Source organism: Canis lupus, chromosome 20 (assembly GCF_003254725.2).
Source record: "Canis lupus dingo isolate Sandy chromosome 20, ASM325472v2, whole genome shotgun sequence".
In the NCBI taxonomy this organism is placed as follows: Eukaryota; Metazoa; Chordata; class Mammalia; order Carnivora; family Canidae; genus Canis; species Canis lupus.
In genome coordinates, this window is record NC_064262.1 from 19,026,281 (window position 1) to 19,053,781 (window position 27,501).

Here is a 27,501-nt window from a genome sequence, read left to right on the forward strand (position 1 = left end):
TATACAGATAGAAGGATGCATCTAGGAACTAATCAGAATACATTCCTGCCTAATTTTACAATACATCTGTGTGATACACCTGTGCGAATGTTTTGGGTTATAAGATTTAAGTTAAAACAGTCGATGTAGTAAGGTATTCAGTACTGAATATGACAAGAAATTTGGGGTTAAGAGATTCTAAGCTTGGTTAGTTCATTTGCTCAGTGACATCATCAGAGACCCCAGTTCTCCCATGTTTCTGCTCTGAATCCCTCAGTATGTTGTTAATTTGGCCTCCGAGTCAGGCTCTCAGCATGGTCCCAACGTGCTCCCATGAGTCCATGTAACACATGCAGATGATTTGCCCAGAGGCAAAAGAGGGCCATCCCTACCTGCGTCCTATTTTAAGAACAAACAAAACTTCAAAAGCTCCCTTGAAGATTCCTTATCTTATCCTATCAGCCAGAGGTATGTTGCATACCCATGCCTAAATCCATCACTAAAGGAACAAGGCCATAATAGGCCAAAGTTAATCAAACCCCCACCTCAATCTCCCCAGGAGGGAAGGCTCTCTGATCTGACGGAAAGAAAACAAAACCTATCTCTCTTCCACAGAGAGGAAAAAGGTGAGGCAAGGGAGGGATGTTTGTTGACCAGGTAGCTGAGGTTGTCTGGTGTTGTATTTGCAAGACCTAATTGTACATGTAAAAAGTAGATTCCTAGGATGGATTCTTTTTTAGACACAACTAGAAGAGTCCTGGAAGAAAACCACACGTTCGTTCCCTTTTGGCAAAAGACCTGGTATTTATGCATGACTAGAGAAAGCAGATTGGACAGATCTTGCAGGACCCATTCAAAAGTCTTCAGGTCTGAGGGCACCTGGCTGGTTCAGTCGGTTAAGTGTCTGCCTTTGGCTCAGGTCATGATCTTGCAGTGTGGGGATCGAGCCCTGCCGTTGGGCTCCCTACTCAACAGGTAGTCTGCTTCTCCACCTGCCCCTCCCCTCACCCGTGCGTGGGCTCTCTCTCTCTCTCTCTCAAATAAATAAATAAAAGCTTAAAAAAAGAAAGTCTTCATGTGTGAGTTCACTGGAGGTAATACTACCTTCAGTACAAGCGATCCACAGGGGCTCCCGAGGGTAGAAGATGATCCAGGCTAGCTGGCATTGGCCACACCCACGTCTCCTACACCTGCTGTCTGTGGCATTGATTTAACCTAGGAGCAAACTATCACCCTGTAAATTCCTGTATTGTTTGACTCTTGGCGTTGAGCAGTAATGGAAAGAAAATACAGCACGCAGACTTCTGCTACAGCCTGAATTTCACAGATCTCCAAGTTGCTGTTTGACCGCCCGGCCCACCCCTCCCGACCCAAGCCCTCAGCACACGGGACTCTGAGCAAGGAGGGAGTCAAGGTGGTCAGCTGGTTTGGAAAGCTGGGAAGGATGCCTTTAGTGCCCTTTTATGCTCTTCTCAAAGGAGGAAGAGCTGAGACGGTTGGGAGGTGAGGCCCTGGTGTTCCCAGTCCTCCGGGGTAGAGGATGGAAGAGGTCAGTGCCTCAGCCACTCACTTACTGTGCACATGAGTCGTTCCGTAGCTCAGAGTTCTTGTTCTGCCGAACTCCCTCGTGATGTGAGTAAATGACTTAAGTCGATTGAATCCAGATCATTAATAATCTCCACGGGCATGATGCACTTGGGCTTCATTACAAGGAGAGAGTCCGACATCTATTCTTCAACCCAGCAGTTGTTTACAAGATACTTGGTCCTAAGAGTTCTTGTCCCTGGAGGGCCAGAGTGAGGGCGCCCAGCAAAAATAGGAAAACAGCTGCATAATCAATACTTGTGTTGTGCTCAGACAAAGAGACACTGAAGCGCTCTCTGCCTCGGAGGATGGACCTCACTGTCAGTGTGCTTTGAAGTACAAGAGAGTGGGGGGCGGGGGCCAGGGGCAGGATGCATATGCCAGACAGGAGAAGGTTCAGTGTTCATTCTGACATGTATAAATAAATACTAAAAACACGCCTATTGAAAAAATGGACTATCAGTCTAAGAGATTTGTATTCAGGAACTCGTACGTTAAGTGACACGAATTTGTCAGTGTTGCCCTCCAGAGATTTGAAAAGCTCAGGAACTTTTGCAGAGGTATATTCTGCAGAGTATGGTTCCTGTATGATTGTTTTGTGTCTGACTTTAAAAAGCAAACCAACCACTTGGGGGATAATATTGAAATACGTCAGAGCCTGGAACCTGGCCTGCAGTGCAGACATTAGACATTACCAAACTACCAGGACATAATATCCTATTTCTTTGCAACGGGGGATGGGAGGGCGAGGTAAATTCAGTAGTTGGACAAAAAGGTTACTTGGAATGACTTCATTTTCTAGAAATAAAGGTCTGGCTTCTATTTCCTCTTGTGTAAGCTGTGCTAAAGATAGCCACATCGAGTCAGCTATGATTGGATGGTGCATCCAGAATTCTTTCCAGGGGTACAGAGTTGTAACCTACCACTGACTGGCTGTGTGATCTCATGTGGTCAATTTGAAGCTGTTAGAGAAGGGAGATGAACATAATGTTGGCTCTGCCAACTTCCCAGACTACGTTGAGGGAAGTGTTAAGTGGTAGCTTCATGTAAGTCACGCAGTAGACAGTGGACACTCGGTACGTCCAGGCATGGGGGATGCAGCAGCAGCTCAGGCCATACACAGTGGGAAACAGGACAACAGTTAAACCAGCTCTTACTTCCCAAACATCGGCCAGAATGCTAGCCATCTGCGTACTGCCTCCTTGATACCTGCCATATCCACCTATGGCCCGGATTATCATTTACTTAATAGATTTGATTGACTTAAAAAAAATACACACAAAGCAATTTATTTAAAAAGGAAACGTCCTATCACTTCCATAAAAGGAAAGCTAATGTCACCTGACATAGTACACCCCATTAAAACATAACAATGTAATTAATTTCTAGTTAGCTATTATTGCCTGATAAAGGCTCTGAGCCCCAAGGCTGCTCTTTTCTCTCACAGGCAAGTTAGCAGGTGATGAAACTGTGTTAAAGACATTCCAGCAGGAAGCCCAGACCTCCCTGCTGTGAGATTTATCATTTAATGCCAGATCTGTATCCCTCCAAATTCACTCCCATCCCAGCAGGCATTCCCTAGGAAACCCAAAACAGGTGACTGCAATTCTGCGACACCCTCCAGTTGTTCTTCCTTTTGGCTTGCTTACACAGGAGAACCATCTTTGCAGCTTCTGCTGGACTATGACCCTCTCTCACCCCAAATATTTCTCCACAGGTCAATGGTAAGGACTTATCCAGAGCGACTCATGACCAGGCTGTGGAAGCTTTCAAGACAGCCAAAGAGCCCATTGTGGTACAGGTGCTGAGGAGAACCCCTCGGACCAAAATGTTCACGCCTCCGTCAGAGTCACAGCTGGTGGACACGGGAACCCAGACCGACATCACCTTCGAGCACATCATGGCACTCACGAAGATGTCCTCCCCAACCCCACCAGTGTTGGATCCCTATCTCCTGCCCGAGGAGTAAGTCCCATGATCTTGCAGCTCAGATGTGTTACCTATGGTAAAGTCCAGTCCAGTTGGTTTCTTCCCTTCAGGGTGGTGAAAAAAATTAGTGTGTCTTACAATTTTCCTCCACGTTGCCTGTGTTTAACTTTATTGTTTATAGAGGCATTCAACTGAGTCCTCAAAACCTCGCTGACATATTACTTTATTATAACCCTGGAGCGGAGTTATTCACATCATATTCTAAGAACAAAATTAGTTAACAAACGTCGTAAAAGTTATTTCAAAATAAAATTTAATCACCGCAAATGGCAATGTGAAGGCTTTGAGTTACAACTCAACTCTTAAGCAGACAACAGAGTAAGTTGGGAGTGTAAAGAGAGCCCTGAAGGTTGTGCATCCGCTTTCTCGGGTCTCATTTCAAACCTGGATCCTTGTTAATAAGCCCACACGTGCCTCATATAAGCAGCGCATTTACCGATTAAGTAACAGCTGTGTTCCAACACCCCACATGAATTGCTTTACACATGACTCTCTTCTTACCTTACTTAGTGTCAGAGAGAGAGAGAGAGAGAGAGTAGCTCAGAGCCTTCAAGTCACACGAGCCGGATGCTCAAACTGATAACTAGCCGGGCAGCTGGGGTAATTTAATTTATCCCCATTTTAATATAGGAAAAATAACAAGAGCACCCAGTGTATAAGAGTGTGGGGTTAAGGGAAATAATGTATGGGAAGTTCTCGGCATGGCATATGGTAAGCCCTCAAGAGGGAGCAGCGATCATGAATTTAGTGAGTGAGATTAAATATCTAGGGAAGAAACGAAGAGTGAGAAATTTTCTAAGACCACTGTCTGAGAAGATGTGCACTTCACTGCAGCCCGGGGCACGTGGTTTTGCCCGTGTGAGGGCAGGACGCCCACCCATCCACTTCACTCTCTCCAGGTGATGTGAGAGCCCCTCCTGGCTCTTCTTGTCTTGCCCCTGGTTCAGATCACTGACTTGATGCTTTATCTCAAAGGGCATTTTACCTCTGGCAGGGCAAACCTCTGAATGCCACCTGGTGGTTTTCTCTTAGGAACTCGGTAGCTGAAGCGAGTGTGGCTCTGTCAGAGTCCAGACAGAGACTTGCCTTTAGCCCCATGGTGTTCCCTGCTAGCCGTCATGGGAACGCAGGGCCGACAGAGTAATTTCAGGTGCAGCCGACAGTGTGGAAGGGATCATCCGTCTGACATGCACGCTCTGTGCACAGCACTGTGCAAAGAAGACCGCTCCTTCCATGCAATGAGGAAGCGCAGATGCACCTGTCCTACTCAGCTTGTGGGCAGCCGGCCTGAAAGGCGGGTCTGTCTTGCCCCAGCTGCCAGCTCTCAGCCACACTACCACTCTGTTGTGTCCCAGCCGATCCTAGGAAAGAACTGCCCGGTTCACAGAGTACAATCATTCAAGCCGGTCCTTTGACTTCACAGAGCAAACCTGCCTCTCAGTATCGATGAAGCCTCTACGCCAACTCCTGCCCCTCAGAGGTTGAGCTGTCACAGTGATGGGCTTTGTGGAAGCCAAACCCGTAATTTCCTCGGAAGTCTAGTTAACATGACATGACTTACCCCCAAGGGGCAACTTGAGAAATGTCAGTAGAGTCCAGAGGTCAGCCTGCTCCAGGTTCTGGCTGCAAGGGCAGAGCAGAGCGAGAGTGCGCATTGGGATTGAGAAGCCAGTGTTAACTTGATGCTTGAAAGCCCAGGCCTTCCGGCGGCATCCTCAGCACTTAGAGCCCCTTCAGTGCTGGCAGGATATTTAATTTGTTAGGGCCAGAAAATGGAAAGCCAGCCCTTGTTTGACCATTCATGTCTGGTCCATTATTTCAAAACTGTAAGCGCCCAGGAGGGAAGACCAGAGCCCGCTGATTGCTGTGCTGACCTTTGAGAACAAGATGGTTTGAGTCCCCAGTCAGCAATCAGGCTGCAGCTTTCCATGCACATCCGGCACCTATCAGAGCTACCGACCAGGCCTGTTAGGATTCCCACTGCCTCTGCTCTTAACAGGTTCCAGAGAGGTGGTGGCTTCTATACCTGGGGTTTCAATATGTTGTCCTAGAGAGACTCAAGCTTCTATTGTCTGAGCAGTGGGTACTCAGTGCTTACATACACATGTGCTTTATATGCACATGTATGCACATATGTGTGCTTTAGGTTTTCATGGCAAACCTATTCCTTGTCATGGAACACAAAAGTTTGGGAAGAGTGTCCTAGATGCTAGCATTGTAGTTTTGGTCACAGTCCTTTGGACCAAACTCAGAGGCTAGCAAATTTCTTTGAGTGTTGCCTGAAGTCCAGCCTTTTTCTCCCCAAAGAGAAAATCTAACGGTGAAGCAATAAGTGGGAAATGGGAATATGTCTGCTACCTAGAGAAAGAGTTAGAAATGAAACTGCTAGGACATCTGAGTTAGCTCGGTGGGTTAAGCATCTGCTTGCAGCTAAGGTCATGATCCCAGGGTCCTGGGATCTAGTTCTGCATCAGACTCCCCCATTCAGTGGGGAGTCTGCTTCTCCCTCTGCTCCTCCCCACTGCTCATGCTCTGTCTCTCACTCTCTCAAATAAATTTTTTAAAAATTAAAAAAAAAAAAGACATGAGTCCTATTGACTCACATGACTATTTGCCTAGAGGTTGGTCACTGGAAACACCAGAGATGGTCCCACTGTCACCTGCATCCTCTTCCAGGAGGACAGACTTTGGCCCAGAGGATGGCAGTGTTAAACAATGGAGGTCCTGATGCTGCTGGGAAGTACAGCCAGAGAGAAGCGAGTTAACACAGTGTCCCCCAGCCCTGAGAGCTCTGGCCACATCACAGCGGGGCCTAGCGGGGAGGTGGGAATGAAAGCAGCAACTTGCAACTGCAAACAGGCCATAAAGGTCTTTCTTCTGTTTTCAGGCACCCCTCAGCCCACGAGTACTATGACCCCAATGACTACATTGGAGGCATCCATCAGGAGATGGACAGGGAAGAGCTGGAGTTGGAGGTAAGAGCATCCTCGCCTCGATTTAGGAATCATCACTAAGTTGAACAAGTTCGCTGTAAGCGTAAACATAGTTTACAGATATTAATGAAATGGCCACTGTGAATTTTTTCTAAAAGAACCACTTTCATTATGCGATTTAAAGGCATTACTCAGCTTTTCTTCCCCACCTACTCCTTCAAAATAGAATGTAACGATCTGATCCCAAAGCAGACATTTAGGGTTTTTTTTTTTAATTAATTAAAAAATAAGGTAATGAGTCCTATTGCGGATCTTTGAATTCATGTCATCTCCTCTCATCAGGATCTCTACAAATTCTGGTAACTATGGTGAGCTTCCCCACCTGTCTCCTCTTGAAGTCATCATCACTTTTACTCAAAGGCAAGAACAGGTGGATAAATAGATTAGGGCTGAGCCCACACCAACACAGAAGGGTTTGCCCAACATTTTGTAACATTGAGCTTGAAAAAATGAGCAAACCCATAACTCTCCTTAAGTGTTATTTCAAGCCACATATGACTCATATGATTCTAGATATTGATATATAAGGGTAATGTTGACCTCTAAGGGTTTTTAAATTTATTTTTAGTCATGTGTAACCAACATAGTGTCACGTTAGTTTCAGGTATACAATAGTGATTCACCCATCCTGTCCGTGTTCTGTGCTCATCACCCTAAGTGTGCTCTTCGTCCCCTTCACCTGTTTCACACATCCCTCACCCACCTCCCCTAGAGAACACCATTTTACAGAGCTCCAGCCCTCATCTGTCGGTTAATAAGAGTGATAGAAAATAGAGAAAAGTCACCTCTCAAGATGTACTTATTTGTACTTTTGGGGAAACATCAGTTCCTATGTTTTATCATGTTTTCTGAAAATACAAGAGCATTTTTTCAAAACTGACTTTACAGACTAGTATAATCGGGTACCATTTAGAAAGATTTCTGATGTGGAGGGGAAACCCTCTGGCACCATCAGAAGGCCATCCAGGAAGACTCCAGTAATGTTTTATTCAACTGTATGGCCAACCACCATGTAGTCTGGGCCGCCCACTGACACATGTGCACTCCATGGGCCATTGGGTGGCAGTAGGTCCCGAGGCAGCAGTAGACGCAGCAGACAAATGGAAGATAGTTGTGATCCTCAAGCTCTTTATGGTTACTGAGGGTTTTTTTTCCAGAACAGAGGACAAAGATCAGTCACAGTGTTGACACAACACCTCCACTGCCTGTTCCCCTACAGGCTGATGCAGAACAATCAGTATACTTGGCAGGAGAGCCAGGACTGTCCCTGGACCATTTTTTTATTTTTTTGGAAAATTTAAATTTCCTGCTAAATGCATATGGCCTAAATTGGAATGGCAGTTATTCTGACTAAAAACTGCTGTTGTTCATACATGCCGTCCAACATAGACCCCAATACTTGCAACCCATCACTGGCTGCACAAAAGGTAGCCTTGTGCCTTCCAGAAAACTGAAGATTCTGCCTATTGTTTACAATTTCTCATCTCCCCAGTGTCAGGGCTAGTTCGTGAAGCAGCCAGGGACTCCCCCAGGACACTCGTCCTTAAGGTGTTAACACGCAGTGTGTGCAAACGGGGTTCCACATCACCTGTGTTTGAGAAATGTCAGAGTGAACCACTGAGAACAGAGTTCTGTCACAGAGGACTACTCAGTCTTGAATATGTTAAAGAGCATGGTAAATGCCCTGGGAAAAGGGAGCAGATACAATAGAAGAATTACCCAAACAAACAAGCAAACATACATACATATACATATTTTTTTAATCTAACACTTCTCTTTAGCCAAGTACCTCTTAGCATTTCCTGGGTCTGGAGTTCTCTGGAATAGTACTTTACAAGAAGGGCTATTTCATAATCCTTATAGGACAACACTGCTTTTTGATAATTGGTGTTTAAAGCAGTCTTTAAAGAGCTATTAAATATCTCAGGAGCTAGATTTACAGAGTCTAACCGACCTCTGAACACAAGGATTAGGAGTGCAGTCGAAAATCCACATCTAACTTTTAACTCTCCAGAAATTGAACTGCTGGCCTGCCATTGACCAGAAGCCTTACCTATAACATAAGCTGTCAATTAACACCAGTTTTGTATGTTAAATGCATTAGATACTTTATTCTTACAGCCAGGTAAGCTAGAGAAAAGAAAAGAGAAAATACACTTATAAGATCGTATTGTATTTATCAAAAACAGTCCACATGTAAGTGGACCAATGCCATTAAAACCATGTTGTTCAAGGGTTGTGTAGATGTGGTAAGTCATGGGCACTTGGTTAAACTTGACTCCATAACAGTGATCTATTTTCATGTCTGATGCTTTGAGGAATCCGATGGAACCTATGGTCTCTTCCTGGAGAAAAAAGGATCACGTCTAAAAGAACTTGCAGATGCTTTCTGGAAGGTCACAGAGCTCCCACAGGATCTGCCCCATGTGGCCCATTCTGCCTTTCATTATATCTGACTATGACCAGAACCATTATTTGCTTTCTATTTTGCTTTTACCCAACTCAACTCATTTAAACTAAGGTAAATTTACTTCAAAGGCAATGCTCTATCACTGCCTCAGACAAAAAATCAGCAAGTGCCATAAATAGAAAGTGCTACACAATATACACAGTGGACACCAGGCAGTGTTCTCAAATCCTGGTGCTCCTCATAGGTGGTGCCCGGTAAGGGCTGGGGAGCCGGAGGCCAATTCGCCCCACTCCCTCTTTTCTCAGGAGATGGGCTAGTTAGTGTTAAAGAAGTGTTAAGACTAGCCCAGACTGAGTCTGCCTTCCTAAAGGAAGTAACTTTCTCAGTGTAAACTACCTTAGAGCATCTTGCTTTTGATAGAAGCCACTCTGAAACAGTTCCCTAGAACCTTGCTGTTCAAAGTGTACTGCCGGGACCAGCACAGCATCACCTGGGAGATGGCAAGAAACGCAGAGAATCTTGGCCCTCAGACTTAATGAGTCAGAATCTGCATTTTCACAGGATCCCCAGGTGCTTCTGTGCACAGTAGTTGGAGGGGCCCAACCTAGAGGCAAAAACGTCTAAGATTCCATTTGTCTTGCCATTGGGTCAAAGCAGCGAGGCTTTGGTTTGCCTTCCATTCAGTATAGACTTCTTTCTTTTCATGAGTAAAAAGCAGAGATAAACAACCCAGGTATTTAGAAAATCAGTTGAGTGTTTTAAATGAGACCTCTGATGCCATGAGACACCCAGGATTATATTCTACTTGTGCGCTTTCACTGAGCATCTGTTACAGTGAATACACTGGTGCTAGAAACACAAACTCAGGGAGTCGCCACCCTGCTTGCCCTTAAGGAGTTCACATCCCTGGCAAGTCCTAAGTCATGAGGATTGTTAGACATAAGCTTGTCATCGCCTAAGAAAACCAAAATACAGTTTTGGGTCAAAATCAGACAGGAAGGTTGCGTTCACCTCTGAACTTTTGTCCCTAGCAGCTTAGATGTCATCAGGTTCTTTCTGTTAACTAAGCAAATCTCATAAAGTGAACCTGGTGGTTTGGGATCAGAGGCCCATCCTAAGTCCTGTGGTGAAGGCTCAGAGTGTCCCTGAAGCTCAGTGTGGCCGCTAACCAGGAGGGAATATCCCGTAGGGAGCGGCATTTGTAACCTCTAGGACTGCCCTGCTTCAGAGGCATGTCCTCCAAAGGTAGTCTGGTCAGTTCCAGAATGTTCATAAACAAAACCTCAGTGTGAAGAATGGAGTTTCCTCAAGCAGACCCAGTTTTTAGGGAGCCAGGCATGTACCCATCATCCACCCTTCTCACCAAATTTCTTAGAACAGTCCACACACCCTTTTCTATGTTCCATCCTCTTTTCCCCCATTCTGGGGTTAGATTACAAAAAGAGTGGGTGTGTTTTGAGTTTGGGAGTCAGTCTCAACACACCACTCATCATCTGAGTTGAATGAGATCAACATCCACACCTTTTGAAAAATAACTGGTTCCATGGATATTATATAGGTGGAAAATATATGAGTGTGTTGGGATATTATGGAAGCAAATGCGCAGAGAAAAACAGATGTTCTGTCTTTTAAAGCACACAAAATGATCGTATTTAGGTAAGTGTCAAATCCCTGTTATTGTGAAACTGTGTAAAGCTACAAGGATTATACCCAAGTATACCCAAGGGTTGAGCAGCCACATAATTACCCATAAATTTTCAGGTACTGAACACCTGCTCTAGATCTTTCTGTAGGCAATTAAGAAGGAAAATAGATGTCTGAAGAAGGCTTTTTCATTAATCTATTGTTAATTTCCCAGTTGATTCATCAGTAGCCCCCACCAGGCTATGAGTCTGCCCTCACCTATGTTGTGTTCTGATGATGTAATTTTGAGGTGAGAAAAGAAAAGGAAAAGCTACAGTTTCAACGGGAAAGTATAAAATGACCTCCAAACCTGGTTTCATCAAGTAACCTAAGTAGATCACTAGGGAATAGGGATTGTCCTGGAGATGATGCAGGATGCTCCAGCCAATCTATACATTTGTCCTTGGCCTTAAAGGCATGGCTCAAGGGTTCCTCCAGGGAACCCTCCCCGGTCAGCCCTGCCCTCACCGAGTTGGCCTCCTCACCCCGTTCCCAGTACAGTCGGCACTTGACCATTCTTTGTACTACCAGCCACACACCAGGACCTTTCACCTGCTCTGCTCTCAGCCCACAGATCCTAGCTTGGTCCTGTCCAGCTCTGTCTTTTGGCCACGGGTCACCTCCAGAGAAGCTTCCCAGCCACTCTAAGGCATCCCTACCCCAAGTGCCATTCCCTGCTTACTATATGGCTCCCCTTCTTAGAATACAAGTTCCATGAGAGCTGCTCTCTCATCCAACGCATTCGTGGTTACACTCCTCGTGCCTGGATAGTGCTTGGCACAGAGTAGGTACCCCGTAAACATTTGTTGAGTGAAGGAAGAAAGGCCTCATTACCCTATCTCAAATAAAGGTCCTTGAAGGGAAGTGCAGCCTCTTTGAGACACCTCTGTGTTGCACATAGCCTGCCCCGTGCATGGATATAGAAAGGGTTGAGATAATTTAAAGACATATGCACAGCAGTTCTGAACCGATAAGGTAGAGTTATGCTTCAGTGACCCGTCTTCCTAGTGTGGGATAAGCCATTGAAATTAGTCTTTGGGATCCCCTCTGATTAAAGTGGCTGACGTTGAAACAGAAAGCTCGAATCACCCAGGTGGAATGGCCCCATTAATTCTCTTAATTGGGCTATCGTTTCAATTTCATCTGAAATGTCAGGCTTAGCAGTTCCTTTTTTATCCAACAGTCCATCTAGACCAGTAAGCAACAGGACACCAGTGGTGGGGGAACTATAATCCAGATAATGCTAATACATTATTCATACCAGTTTGATTAATGGTCTTCTTTGAAATCTTATCTCCATCATCACAGACAGATATGTATTGATAACCTCTAAGCTTTCAGTGATGTGTGCTCAGTTGTGTAAGGCTCTGCCTTTAGCTTAGAGTCACAATGCAGTGTTGAGAATTTACAAGCCACCCGGTGAGTTTGGAGAATTGTCTGCTAAGTTCACAGATATATCTGGTTAGGAAATTATAGAATAACTGAGACGTTTCAGAGACATGAAGTGACTTTCCCAAGGTGGCTTGTTCATGGTGCAGCCAGGATTGTTGTTCATTTCTATTTTTTTTTCCTTTCTTGGAATCTCAAGCTCATTCATTCACTTTTTTTTTTTTTTTTTTTTTAATGATAGTCACACACACACACACACACAGAGAGAGAGAGAGGCAGAGACACAGGCAGAGGGAGAAGCAGGCTCCATGCACCGGGAGCCCGACGTGGGATTCGATCCCAAGTCTCCAGGATCGTGCCCTGGGCCAAAGGCAGGCGCTAAACTGCTGCGCCACCCAGGGATCCCCTCATTCATTCGCTTTTGAGCCACCTACTGTGCACACTATATTAGGCTAGGTCCCCCCTTTTTTTTACTTCACAACTCATTATTCAACTACTATTGCCTTAATATAATCTTGATGAGCAACCAAGGTAAAACTCAGATTTATATACAGCCGAGACAGTAGCACTTCTTAGTGTTGTTTTTTTAGGAGATTCTGAAAACCCTTTATGGTTCACTCTTTGCTTAACTATTAGCAACCAGGCTCTTCTTTATGATGTTGAACCACCTTTGGAAATTGAGTTGAGGTAAGTTAGACCATATGCCTTCTAATTGAAACTTTGCTGGTTTTGGTCTAGAGTTCCTCAGAAGATCCAGGTAACACAAGGAAACATTAAAACCCAAGCCATCCTATCTAATACCAATGTCGAGTACATACCTGAAGTGGAGTTCAGAATACCGCTTCCTTTATTTTAACTGGAAATGTCATATCAGCATTTGTTCACCCAGTACCACTCATCCTTTTTAAAACCAGACCATTTCTAAAATAGAAAGCTGTTCCCGGAGGACTGCCCCCCTAAACTAGAATTACACTCCCATTCTTGAATCTGTTTTAAAAATGTCCTAAATTTTGCTTCACAGCCAACTGGAATTGAGGGTGGAAGAGAAAGCTTTAACATACTCAGGGCAAGTGCTTCAGAGGAGAGCCTGCTCCTCCTGTGCTCTGACCTGTCAGGGGTGTGTGTGTAGGGGGGCGGATGCCAGAGCCAGCTTCTCATCCGTATCAAGGATGGAATTTGGCTTCTGCTGTATTTAAGTTAAATCTAAACAAAGTGAGAATGTGACTGTCGCCATGACAGTCTGTCCTGGGAGGATTTGCAGTGGAATTTAAAGGCTCGGTGCAGTGCTGGCTAAACCTTTCTGCTGTAGGGAGAGAGCACTGCATTCTCAGAGTATTGCTAACTGGGAATAGGTCTGGTAATAAGAACCTCTTGTCTCCCGTGCACACATGTGGGAATGTTTAACCATCATGTATTGTGTGTAATTTCCACCAGTGTTTATTGGAAATCTATTATTAATTTGCTAATCACATGGGGGGTTAATGGCAGCACATAGAATGTGTTCAGGGGAGCTGAAAGTATTATCCATGATTCGGTTATCAGGGATTCAGGTGAAACTGTTTTAAAGTCACCAGCCTGACATTCTGAGAAAGTTTCCTCACTGGTTATAAAAGATGTGTTGAAAGAAACTGGCAGATTCAGAAGAGTAAAGTACAGGGAAAAAAATCCTCCCACCAATAGCAACATGAAGTGATGTCCGCATTTATAGCTTCCTAGTTCCCCAAATATCTGTCCATCAAAACCCTGACCAAAAAATAAAGTAGAAATGCTTTTGAAGTTCAGTGTCGAGTTAATGAGTTCGATAAAAACCTAAGACAGCAGACTCTACGTTTTGGGAACTAAGCCAAATCCTTTTTTTATGTAGCCGACCTTCAGCTCTCCCATTCCTTATGAGCCTGCCTTTTTCTGACTTGAATAACCCCTAGTACATTATGTGTTCTCTTCCAAGATATGATTTCCAGACTTTTCACTTTTCCCGTGTTCTCAAATGGAGCTGTCAATTCTAGATGTGTATCACAGAGTCGTGCTTCTCAAACTGTCTATACTGAAAAACCACGAAGAGCAGGTCGACCAGTTGAATTTTCAGTGTGTCACTAATCAACATGTGGTTCCACCATGTGAGACTATATAGCTCGCCCCACATACAGCTTGCCACTTGAGTCAGGAGTTCCTGAACCGATGCCTTGGTCAGTGAGACAAGCCTGCTAATCTTGTTCTTGGATATTATGACAATGTCCAAATGCTATAGTAGTTCGTAAACACTTCCCTCAATTTCTGCACTTACTCCTCCCAACCGCACTTGGAAGCTCACTCTGAGTACTGGAATAAAGCCCAGCTGAACTGTGAAATCTTTTATGCTTAGATACTCACCTTGGCGGCCAGTTGATTCATGAAAAGCTAAAACTCATATTGCCATTTGTAATTCTGTTAAAAGGAATATCACAACGTTTACTGTCTTTCTCATTTTCCTCCCTACAACCTTTCCCATTTTCTCTCTCTCTCTGCTTTGGTTGCTTATGGACCTGTTCCAGAACCATCTGGCTTCCGCCATGATAGCACGGGGCTCAGTGGCAGCATTTGGCTACAGTTGTGCAGTTAGACCCAAACAAATCATCATGCAACTGCACTGAATCACGCTGTGAGAAGGGCCAAAACAGAGAAAGTGTTTCCTTTTACCCAGACCCAAAGGAAGTGTAACGTGAGACAGAGATGTGGGCATGTGTTTGAAATGTTAGAGGAAGATGTGTGACAGATAGGTGAAGTGTGCAAACTGGTTACTCGCAAGTATTTGGAAAGATTTGGTCCTCTTAGTTAAATGTGACCCTCGAATTCCTGCTTTGTCCATTACTGTGCTTAGTCCTGTTCTCAAAACACTAGGAAAGAAATTTCCATCCAACTCACCTAAGTATCAGAAATTAATGGGATTTCGCTTAGTGAAAATTTGCCATATTGCTAAAGCCATAATTAGGAAGCCATTGAATTAATTAACATATCAATGTTCAGAAAATACAGTTATCAGGGGGAGGGGCGTGTGAAATACACCCACTGTGCTACAATCAAGTTCTGGGCCTTCAGGCAGGTAAACATACCGGCAGTAATTCTTATATTCCCATCTCCTGCTTTCTCTGGGCCAGGCACTGTGCTGAGAGCTCTGTGTGCCTTACCTCACTGAGTCTTCACCCTGCCTGAGGCAGCGGAGTTGGTGTTTACTAGTAAGGAGACAGAACTACAGCAACAGGTCCGTGATGAAGGTGCCAGAAAGGTAGATCTGGGATCTGAACACAGGTCTACCTGTCTTCATAGCCCTAACCCTTCACCACACTACATTCCATACATCAGCCGGCAAGACTGCCGGAAAATAGTCCATCAGATCAGAGCAGTCCTCACTTAAAACTTTTTCATGGGTTCCCACAATGGTGAAATGAGATCCAAGCTCCTCCTGCTAGCCTCTGGGGTCCTCGTAACCTGGTCTGGCCTCATGCTTGGCCATGCTCAGCCCACCTCTCGCTTCCTTGCACACAGGACTTTGGCACTGATGCCCAGGACATTTGCACCTGCTGCTATTCCACTTTGAAAGTGTCCATGGTTTGGGGCACCCTGCCTTGCATAGGGGAGGGTTCAGGAGGTATCTGCTTTGAGCTTCCCCACAACGACAACTGCATCCTTACCACCCTCCAACAGTAGGATGTAGAGAGGGAGTAGTCCCCAGAGACTGGTTTTGGAGACCCATCCTCTCAGCGCCATCACCCTCCTGGGTGGTGAACAGTCAGCAGTAAAAACCAGATCAGGAGACCTGCTGGAGACCTTCTTATCAGGCAGCCCTTCAAACAGGCCTGCAGTTTAGTGCTGCAGAATCTTGCAGGGGTAGTTGGCAACGTGGCAGAGAGGGCAACTCGGCCTGTTAATACTTTCAGAAAACCCAGAACTTCCTCCCAAGGCTCCAGCAGTTTTCAAAGTTCTGACTTCATTCTGAAGCGCAGACTAATTGGCAAATACAGTGGCGTTCCCCGTGCTCATGTGTCTCGCATTTGGGCTCACTTTGCTTTTATCTTATTTAATTTGCAGTAATAGCGGCTGAAACTAATTTCTCGACTGTAAATATCACAGCTGTTGTGGAAAGCATTAATTGCACGCTATCACGTTACCCTCCTTTCTTGGATCAATTTATGTGTAATCTGTTTGCAAGTTCTATTACTGTGAATATTAAGGGAACGCAACGTGAAATAATCTAACCGAACACATTGGAAACATTTGTACTGAAATGGCTGGATGGTTTGGGCTATGGAAATATTCTCGTTTGTGGCAGACAGTGAAAGAATGCTTTTTAAAAGCCCTACTCCAGAAGTCATGACACTGAGTGAAATATAGGTAATTTTTCTTTTGGGGGAATCAATAAAATAACTATTTTCAAAATGACTTTATATTGACTGAAGGGTCAGAAATGCTGTGGGCATTGATCCTGTGTCCATAATCACTTTTTGTTTAGTAAGTTAACCACTCTACACACAGTCAAATACAAAGAAATCCAGTTCATCATTGAAACAAAATATTTTTAAAGGATTTGACCCCCCCAACCCCCAGCTCTCCCTGCCTGCTGGAGCTCACAGGAAATACCTTTTGTTTGCCTAGGAAGTGGATCTCTACAGAATGAACAGCCAGGACAAGCTGGGCCTCACTGTGTGCTACCGGACTGATGATGAAGACGACATTGGGATTTATATAAGTGAGGTAGGAAGGCAGAGTGTGTATAACTATCATCTCAGGAGCACAGAAGGCATTGTGTTGGTTTGGGTTGTTGTTGTTTTTTTTTTTTTTTCCTGTTATGTGTTAACCAGCCTTAACTCTGGCTCATTGAGGAGTCTTTGGAAAGACACAAATGTCTTTATCCCCTTCATCACACAGTCCAGGGAGTTACGTCTTTACATGGAGGTTAAGTTCAAATGTCAGTCAGCACATAAGGCGAAATTACCCTGGAGAAGCCTGCAAATCGGCCATAAAATGGAGCCGTTTACGTGGTTCTGTGTGTTCAACCCTGAGGGGACAGCGGATGCACATTTCCCTTCTCGTGTTCATTGAATGGGATGGTGGATGGAATAATTTACACTTTTTAAAGTATTTTTTTTATCTCTTTCTCCTTTTGGTTGAATGTGAATATCGTTGAATTCATGTAAGTTAAATGCATCTGCAAAGTACACAGATGGAAGCTATTTTGATCTTCTTAAAGAAGACAATGCAAAGCCACTGATTTCAGTATGGATACTTTACATAGACTCCCATCCATGCAAGCACAGAAACTCAGTTTTGTCATGAAATAAAACCTCTTTCTGTGAAATGAGCCAAGGGATGTGTTTACTAGGCTTAATAATTATCCCTTTGGATGTACTTTATTCACCACACTTAAGATGGTTTCCCGTGACTGCATTTGGAGGGATTTTTCCCATACTTAATCCCACTTGTCTCCATTATATTTCATTTTTAAAGTTATTTTCCAAAATTGAAGCATATAGTAAAATAATCAAGGTATGGTTGCTCACCAGCATAGTGAAGGGTACAGTTTAGCCTGTTCTGCATCACACTTCGGTTTTCATTTCTGTGGATGCAATGGAAGTCAGCTGTGCCTCACCATCCTTTGGGTCAGCAGGGTCTGTGCACACTGCCATGGAACAGGGTTGCATGCAGGGGTCCAAGAGCATGCATGCCCAGGAAAGGGCTTGGAAACAGATCAATCCATGTTTGTCTCTCCTTTCATGACACTAAGTCGTCTTTATTTCTGTGCAAAACAAAAATATAGGGATAAGCAAGACTATGTGTTAGCCTTTGAGAAGTGCTGTTGTTGATTTTCATGCATGTCTTCGTTATTATCCACCCCGTGCTGACATGTCCATGTGTGTTTCAGATCGACCCTAACAGCATCGCGGCCAAGGATGGGCGCATTCGAGAAGGAGACCGCATTATCCAGGTAGGTCAGCTTTTGACCAGGAGCCTCGTCCCTGAAGAGCACACTTCATGGTTGATGATAATAGCTTTAGAGCTGAAAATACAGAAGACATCAAGGAACAAGGATTACCAAATCAGATGTATAGTGAGGCCAGACAAGTTAAATTGATGAGTGAAGCAAAAACCTTGCAACATGACACATACCACGAGTGGTGAGGCCTAGGACAGCTGGACAGAGAGGCCCTAGCACCTTACCAAAGGCGAACCTCCCTTCCTATCATTCTCTCTGTGTAGGGCCCAGGACGGCACAGCAATGGGCGCAAGTCAAGCCAAGAGTCCGCAGCTCATGAACCAGAAGAATTCTCATTGTAGATTTCTCTAAAGGTCTCATTTTGGACCATGAGTGTCAAGTTTGGTCTTGTCCTTAAAATAGGAACATCTTTGGCAAATTTAGTGAAATTGATGGAGAAGCCTTTTAAATTTCATGACTTGACATATCATACCATAGAAGGGCTCATAAGGATAGTTTCTTTACCGGAAGGCCTGTTGCTCTTTGGAGTCAAAAAGAGACCACTTGTTTCAGCTACAGTAATTCTTAATCTCACAGAAATGGAGATTCTTTGTTCTACGGTGTCCCACAAGGCTTAGCTCCTACTCCTCTCACTTCTGATCTACTGTGTTTCTACCTCACCAGGAGTAATTTGTATTCCCTTTTTCCACTGCACACTCTACATTTCCCCAGATTTCAACCCAAACCTCAGCTGCTTAAGGATCCTTTCCTGCTTAAGGACCCTTCATTCCTAAAAGCTCCTACTCCTCTGCAGTCCTGCCATGTGGGGATGCTGTCCTTTCCCATTAGCTTTTACTACGGGACATGCAAGTCCTGAGTTCTGAACATGGCCCTGCCTACTCCACTGATCACTGGGTCAGGTCACCCTGACCAATAGAATCATCCTCTTTGTTGCCTTTTGGTTCACTGGCCTAAGAAGTTGGGTAGAAGGGTCACCTTCCTGCTCGGTGAGACGGTTCCTGTGTCCCCTGGAGGAATCATCCACCCTGGGACTCACACATGCTGTGAGAGTCCCTCCTGCTAGCCTTTCTGTCCTGCCTAAAGAAGCTAACGTGACACCCTAAGCACAAGAACACCATGTTTGATGCCGTTGCCTTGTTTGTCCTCAACTTCCGTAATGGTCACATGAGACCTGCTGCTGCTTTTTCTCCCATATTATCTGAAAATGTCTATAATAATGCTTTAGTATATTCCCTTTATGTTCCTGCCTGAGTATTATGTCTGATTAAATTGCTCAGATGGTCCCTCTTCACAACATGGTGATTTTTCTCAGTCTGCCTTCTGGAGTCTCAGCCACTTATGTTCACATAGCTTCCACATTAGTTCCCTTGTACACCTGTCATGGCTGACTGATAGACCAGGCCAAGCAAGGCCTTTCCTTCTGAAAATGAGCATTCTTTTCAAGCTGCATGGACTATTCTGTGCCCCAGCTGTGACTGGGTGACACACATAAGCCTGGAACAGTATAGAATGATTGTGTATGATCTAATTATGCTGTGGCCAACCCCTCCATCACCTCCTCACCTTCCTTTTTTTTTTTTTTTTTTTTTTTTTTTTTTTTAAGATTAATGGAATAGAGGTACAGAACCGTGAAGAGGCCGTGGCTCTTCTAACCAGTGAAGAAAACAAGAACTTTTCCTTGCTGATTGCAAGGCCTGAACTCCAGGTGAGTCTGCTTCCCGCATATGAAGCTGGGTCTGTATTCCAAGTCCGTGGCACTGCAGACCGCTGTCCAAGTGTTAAGTCTGAATATGTGAAGGCATTTTGTACATCCTGAAAAAGTAGTCTCACTTGATGTGACCTCAAACCTATTTTATGTTTTAACCATTTAAGGAGAGTGCTCACACCCAGCCTGACGTTACATTGTAGGCCCAGCAGGTTCATTAGTGTAGGAATGGTAAAGAAGGAGAAGATAAGGAAACATAATGGACTGGAAAACACAACCAAGGTCATAACCATCAAAATGTTTGAGTTCCCAAAGCCTGACAAGTGTTCCATCCTGGATCTGGGTGGAGCGTAGGCAACGTGTGGCATGATGGCTGTGGTTAGTAATACTGCGTTGCTACTAAAACTTTGCTGAGAGAGTACATTTCAGGTGCTCTTATCTCGCTTGTGCTCTCTCTCTTTCACACACACACACACAAATGGTAGCTCTGTGAGGAAATGCTACATTAAGTAGCCTGACTCTAGGAATTATTTCACTATGTTTGTGTATATTAAATCATAACCATGTACATCTTATACACAAAATACAATTTTTATTTTAAAATATAAGAACCACTGGTCAGAAAACTTTCTCTCAAAGGGCCATGTAATAAATATGTTTGGCTTTGGGGGCATGTAGTTTCTGGCGCAATTACTAGACTCTGCCATTGTAGGACAAAAGCGGCCGCAGATGGTACACGAACAGCAGGCCCATAGGCTGTGGGATGTCAGGCCCCTCAGTAGTCTACTCTGGGAAGATGTGCGCCTGATGAAAGTGCTGGGCCTTGCCCCAGAGACAGCTGGTGAGCAGACCACTTTCTGTGTCACAGAGAACACCGCCCATACCGTGGATACTTTCTCCTCAGGGCCAGCTAACCTTGGTTGTGGGCCAGAGCGCAGGAGTCAGGGCGTGCTCCACCTGACCCCTTCACTGGGGCCCACTTCACTGAAAGTAGCTGCCGTGGGTGCAGGAGCGTCACCCTGAAAAAAGATAAAACCATGGATAGCCGAGGCTTTCCTGGGGTGGAAGGTCTCTGATGTGACAGCAAAACACCTGGCCCACTGCATTTTCATGGCTCCTGAAAGGAGTCTTAACATCCTTGCTTTTAAAAAGTCAGTAAGATGAAATCAGAAGGACTCTTTTCTGAAGCCTGTGTTGGCTGCTACTTACCCCCCTCTCCTTCCACTTTCCGCTCCCCACCAGCTGGACGAGGGCTGGATGGATGAGGACAGAAATGACTTTCTGGACCACCTGCACATGGACATGCTTGAAGAGCAGCACCAGCAGGCCATGCAGTTCACGGCCAGCAGGCTGCAGCAGGTAAGGGCCCCCAGCCTCCGGCAGCTGTAGGCAGGTGTGCACCCTCCCTCTCCCCCACTGTGCCAAAGACCATCAGGAACCCAACGGCCTGGAAGGCAGCAAGCAAACCAAGTGCTTTCCTGTGCCCCCCCCCCACCCCCACCAAGGGAGCCTGGCTTGGCTGTTACAGCTGAGGGGTCCGTATCTGTTTAGAAATCGCTAGTGCCAGCTTTCACGCAGATCCGAAAACATGAAGTCATATTTTCCAAAGTAGAGCAATTCCCTGGGCGTAGGGTGTAGCCTGAGCTGCTCAGATCCCTTTAGCTTCCTTCTGTGCCACCTGCATCATCAGGGTCCTGCTGAATGCCTCCTGCTCCCCTCACCCCCACCCCCGCCCAGTGTGCACCGCCCAGAATGGATGGCTAGGGTCATCCACTGAGGTAAGGGGACTACTCTCCTCGTCCTACAGGTGGGAGAACGGAGGAGGAGGAGGAGGAGGAGATAGGTGTTTAGCCCGGGTAGGCCCGCCTCACGGCCAGGTACGGACACCATGCCCTGCCTCTCCGCCTGAGCGCTGCACAGCCTGCCCTGTCCGGCAGCCCGTGACCCGCAGGAAAGGCGGGGGCCCCCGGGAAACTGCGGCGCGAGGCATCCCTCACCGCGGCCGTTTGTTTGCTCTCGTTCCAGAAGAAGCATGAGGAAGACGGGGGGACCACGGACACGGCCACCATCCTGTCCAACCAGCACGAGAAGGACAGCGGCGTGGGACGCACGGACGAGAGCACGCGCAACGACGAGAGCTCGGAGCAAGAGAACAACGGCGACGACGCCACGGCCTCGTCCACCCCGCTGGCCGGGCAGAGGAAGCTCACGTGCAGCCAGGACACCCTGGGCAGCGGCGACCTGCCGTTCAGCAGCGAGTCCTTCCTGTCGGCCGACTGCGCGGACGCCGACTACCTGGGCATCCCGGCGGACGAGTGCGAGCGCTTCCGGGAGCTGCTGGAGCTCAAGTGCCAGGCCAAGAGCAGCAGCCCGTACGGCCTGTACCTGGACGCCAGCAAGAGCGACCCCGAGAGCGTGGACAAGGAGCTGGAGCTGCTCAACGAGGAGCTGCGCAGCATCGAGCTGGAGTGCCTGAGCATCGTGCGCGCGCACAAGATGCAGCAGCTGCGGGAGCAGTACCGCGAGTCGTGGATGCTGCACCACAGCGGCTTCCGCAACTACAACACCAGCGTCGACGTCCGCAGGCACGAGCTGTCGGACATCACCGAGCTCCCCGAGAAGTCGGACAAGGACAGCTCGAGCGCCTACAACACGGGGGAGAGCTGCCGGAGCACCCCGCTCACCCTGGAGCTGTCGCCCGACAACTCCCTGCGGAGGGCGGCGGAGGGCGGCAGCGGCGCAGGCAGCACGGAAGCTTACGGGCCGGCCGCGCCGAGGAGCCTGCTCTCCATCACCGAGGACGCCGAGGCGGGCGGCGCCGGCCTCGGCCCCCCGGCCCCGCGGGAGCTGGAGGCCGGCCCGGCCCCGGAGTGGGAGCGGGAGCGGCGGCCCGGCGACGACGGCGGGAGCCCGGGGAGCCCCGGGAGCCCCGGGAGCCCCTCCGCGGCGCCCTTCCCGCGCTCGCCCTACAAGCACGCGCACATCCCGGCGCACGCGCAGCACTACCAGAGCTACATGCAGCTCATCCAGCAGAAGTCGGCCGTGGAGTACGCGCAGAGCCAGATGAGCCTGGTGAGCATGTGCAAGGACCTGGCCCCCGCCGGCGCGGCCGGAGCCCGCCTGGAGTGGAAGGTCAAGGTGCGCAGCGACGGCTCGCGCTACATCACCAAGCGGCCGGTGCGCGACCGCCTGCTGCGCGAGCGCGCGCTCAAGATCCGCGAGGAGCGCAGCGGCATGACCACGGACGACGACGCGGTGAGCGAGCTGAAGCTGGGCCGCTACTGGAGCCGGGAGGAGCGCAAGCAGCACGTGGTGAAGGCCAAGGAGCAGCGGCGGCGGCGCGAGTTCATGATGCAGAGCCGGCTCGAGTGCCTGCGCGAGCAGCAGGCGGCCGACGACCGCAGGGAGGTGAGCATCCTGGAACTGAGCCACAAGAAGATGATGAAGAAGAGGAACAAAAAGATATTTGACAATTGGATGACGATCCAAGAACTCCTGACCCACGGCACGAAATCCCCGGATGGCACGAGAGTCTACAATTCCTTCTTATCCGTGACTACTGTATAAATTTTTCTTTTTTCCCCACCCCCCCCCCCCCCACTCCTGCGTCGTGTACATAAGAGAGAACGCTACCATTGGGGTAGAAATTCCTGCCTCGTTCAATGCGGCAAGTTTTTTGTTTTTTGTTTTTGTTTCTTTGTATATAAGATTAAAGACGGTCATCCTGTTTATAGTCGAAAACTGGCCAACTCTGCAGCTCCGGGTGTCGATAGCTCTATTTTAAGTGGAGAGAAACCACCCTTAACTGTCTTGGAAGGCAATATTAACAAACAGAGCTTTTTCTTTCTTTCTTTCTTTCTTTTTTCTTTCCAAAATAGCAATTGTACTTTTTTACTCGCTACCTTTTACATAAAGTGTTTAAATTTCAGAAAGATCTTTTATTAAGCATACTTTCACAGAATAATTTGTCTAAACTATATTCATATGAAAAAGTTAAACACGCTTTTTTTTTTCTCCTGCCGAAAACACGAATACAAACTGCCAGTGTGTATTTTTAATGGAACCCTATTTTACGTTACTTTGTTCAACGTGTTTCATAGGAGTGACCATTAATACATGATTGAGGGTCGAGGTTTCAACTCAAAACTCCCAAACTGTGTGGTTCATGACACATAACCAAACCAGCAGTGTTTTAGAGTTGGGATACACATTTAAACTTTTTTTTTTTTTTTTTTTTCTGGTTAAAGTTCCCAAGAGAGTGTAAAGGTTTTACCAGAAAGCAAAATACCATGCAGCTTTACGGAAGTTTAAAGCATGTTTGCAAATATTGCAGCCCCATGGAAGAATTTGCATGTACAGGGAAGTTGTGGATGGAGGTGGTTTGTGGAATTTTAAGTGCTCATTGTAGTAAACCTTTGCTTTGTAGATTTGAAGGGACAGAGTTTTACAAGCAAGCTCATGAAATCATGATTAGTTAACAAACATTAAGTAAGATGAAGTTAAAATAAATTATTATTTTCTATTTGATATGTTTTGAAGTGATTCCTCATTTTTTGCAGTGGTACTTATAAAATAAAAAGCCTTTGGCGGTGTTTCTTTTTTCTTCCAATACATTATCTACTTCCTTGGGAATATTTGAGTCTTTTGAATCATCCAGTACCTTCATTCTGCCCAGAACCCAAAGACAGACCTAAAACAAATTTCTGTCGGTGAAGAAGAAGAAGAAATCAGACTCACCACTGAAGCCTGCATTCTGACTGCTGTCTTGCAGAAGGCCTCAGCCTGGCCCAGTTATCCTGAAAGCAAGAATAAGTATGAGCAAGTTTATCAGACAGGGTCACGTTTACAATGAAATCTCTTCGGTCTATTGCAACCATTACTGCCTGCTGGTAAAAACGACTCTGGGTGACTGGACCCGACTTCTCATTGCTACAAACTATTTCATGTGTTCACGGAATAACATAGGTCACCAAAGTGGATGCATTTTAAAACTGGTATCTTTCAGAATCTCAACAACCCCCAGGATTTTAAATAATGAATTTCCTATAGCTGTTCCCTAGTTATAGTGATGACACCGATTGCAGCTGTAATACCTACTGAAAATACAAAATACAGATAGGATGAGAAAGGGTGTCCATTTCATTTTGCCATGATGCCAGACATCTGGCTTACTGATCTGACAAAAAAAAAATGATGAATATGACCAGGTGTTTAGGCAGCTCGTAGGTAACTCCCCTATGCCCTCCTCCAACCAGAATTCATTCTTTGGGTCCAAAATCTTGAGGCTAACTAGTCGTCAGTCACACTTGCCATAGAACAACTTAAGTGAAAGTAAGACAGGAAGCACTAATGGTGTCTCCTCATTGCCTCTTTCAGAACAGGTGCTGCAAAGATAATTACATCTGCTGTGTTATGTAAACAACCCTCCAAAGACAAGTGTTTGCAAAAGGTGCACTATTAGGGCCATGGTTTTCCAATATTCTCCAAGTCTGCCCACTGACAGAAGCAGATCCCTGGCCCCCAGAAGCAGCTCATCGACAACGCTCTTACCTCACGCCTTTCTTCCTAATGTGTCCCAGAGAATAAACACTACTACAAGACACTTGGAAGAACACACAAGAACGAGGAGCACCAGCCTAGATGGTCCTGTGCCATCAGAGTCAAGCAAAGGGGTTTCACCTCAAAGTCAAGTGGAGGAGTTTCTTATCAGACTCCCCACCTGCCTCCAGATTTAGAGGAGTCAGCCAGTGCCACTGATGAAAAAGTAGAGGGAAATTAAAAACAGTAGACATTTAAATCCAATTCTAGATCCCTTTTACAACTTCTGTTTTAAATCATTTTATCATATAAATACATTGGGTCGTAATTTGCAAGGTGATAGGAGGTTTCCAAATCTACCTTGGCAAATCAAATCTAGAAAAACTTTGGAAGGCACTCCAGAAATCATCATCTTATCCACAAGCAAGAGGCTCGAGGAGACCAGTGTGGCTCATTTAATAAACAAATGGAGATTTGAATTCGGAACCTACATCCTATTCCCGCAGCTCTTTTTGCCATGGCCACATGGGAGAGAGAGGTAGCTGTCATATACACAGTTAACTCAGATGCATTCAGCCCTGTGCCCTCAACCAAAAAATAAACACATTTCACCAGTGGATGCCCTGGAGTGAGCATAAGCCAGGAGACATGAATCTGCCATTTCTTTAGTGAGTCTGAGCCTCCCAAGTGCCTTGCCGTGCAGACATTTCTGAGCCGGTGGGCGAGTTGAGGGATTTTCCTGGGTAATGGTGACAAGAGACAATTTACAACTTCTGTTCTCACTGGTGAAACCCTAGCTCCTGTGCAAACAGGACTTCCACCATAACCAACGGGCGGGCCTCAGCAGCTGAGCTTTCCTTGGCCCATGTAAGAATCTGCTGGAAGCTACGGATTCTCTCCACAGAAAAACATACATATGATAAGTTGCATATAATTTTGGAGGCCTTCTGTGCTCCCAAAGTCCATTCACGGACCTCCCCTAAAGGTACAAAATCCTAAACATTAGGCCAACTGAATTGGACAATTCTATGGATTTTTTTCATGCTGTTTTTAGGTGCATCTGACATCACTGTTTAATCTCTAGGTGCCCATTTTTAATATCAAGGAATATTTTTCCCATTAGAACCATAATGTTTATGACAATTAAAATTCAAGCAACCATTAGCACCTATACTCTTCTAGTTATTATGCTACTGGTTATTCCTCTTACAGCTAAATAAATTTCAGGACTATGAGGACAGATCCCTACATCCCCATAGCAGCCACTCAACTGGCTGAATGACTCAAGTTTAAACAATACTTCTAAAATACAAAGGGAAAGAAATAAGAATTTATTGATGATTCAGTGCTACAATACAGTCCAATCAATGCAGGAGCCACTAGCCATATCTGGCTGTTGAACACTTAAAATATGGCTAGCCTAAATTGAAATATTCTGAGAAAATGGATTTAAAGGGCACCTGTGTGGCTCAGTGATTGAGCATCTGCCTTTGGCTCAGGGCATGATCCTGGGTCTGGGGCTCGAGCCCCATATCAGGCTCCCTGCAGGGAGCCTACTTCTCCCTCTGCCTGTGTCTCTGCCTCTCTATATATGTGTCTCTCATGAATAAGTTTTTTTTTAATGGATTTAAAAGACTACTAAAAAAAAACCCAAAACATTTCCATTTTTATGCATGTTGAAATGATAATATTTCACATATGTTGGGTTAAATAAAATACTTTTAATTTCACCTTTTTTAAATGTGGCTCCTAAAAAAGCTTTAATTATGTATGTGGCATATATTCTATTTCTATCGTTTAACACTGATAGCGATGACCAGACATGCTTGTGCAAAACCACCTCATCATCTTACCGAATCGGTGGGGCAGTTCTGCGAGGCAGATGGCCTTATCAACAACTTAGACTCAGATTATGAAATGTGCCCAGATGAATGTAGAGATGTGCTTTGAATTCACATCCACCTGCTGCCAAACCCTTCACCTGTCACCACTGTGCCTCCATCTACTTCTCAAGAAGTAACTTAAAAGTCTGTTCCAGTTATGTTATTACTTGTAACACAGTCATGATTGCAATAAAAGTAATGGCTTCAAAATGACAAGCATCTTGCTCAGTTCCCTTTGAGTTTTAAATTACAGAGTATTCTAACTCTCCTGGCAAGAACATATGAGAGACGACACATAAAAATACGGGAATTTGGGGCACAAATTAAGCTTTTCATCTTTTAAATGAAAACAGGAGATCCCAAGTCAAAAGAATCATAAA

At 45.8% G+C, this 27,501-nt stretch overlaps 1 protein-coding gene and 1 long non-coding RNA gene across 5 annotated transcripts in view; one reads left to right on the plus strand and one right to left on the minus strand.

Annotated features, from left to right (window-relative positions):
• Positions 1–24,227, plus strand: part of PDZRN3 (PDZ domain containing ring finger 3) — a 237,461-nt gene extending 213,234 nt beyond the window's left edge. For all 4 annotated transcript variants that reach the window (XM_025451603.3, XM_035702602.2, XM_035702601.2 and 1 more), the window contains 7 exons: positions 3,281–3,528; positions 6,440–6,527; positions 16,657–16,755; positions 17,924–17,986; positions 19,599–19,700; positions 20,943–21,059; positions 21,726–24,227. In XM_025451603.3, coding sequence (XP_025307388.3) covers positions 3,281–3,528; positions 6,440–6,527; positions 16,657–16,755; positions 17,924–17,986; positions 19,599–19,700; positions 20,943–21,059; positions 21,726–23,267 — 2,259 coding nt within the window. In that variant the 3' untranslated portion in view covers positions 23,268–24,227. The remainder of the gene's footprint in view (positions 1–3,280; positions 3,529–6,439; positions 6,528–16,656; positions 16,756–17,923; positions 17,987–19,598; positions 19,701–20,942; positions 21,060–21,725) is intronic.
• LOC118351593 (uncharacterized) overlaps positions 17,806–27,501 on the minus strand; it is a 52,288-nt gene continuing 42,592 nt past the window's right edge. Inside the window, exons 2-3 of the long non-coding RNA XR_007404061.1 lie at positions 24,438–24,496; positions 17,806–18,058 (exon numbers count right to left, since the gene is read on the minus strand). This is a non-coding gene — a long non-coding RNA (uncharacterized LOC118351593). The remainder of the gene's footprint in view (positions 18,059–24,437; positions 24,497–27,501) is intronic.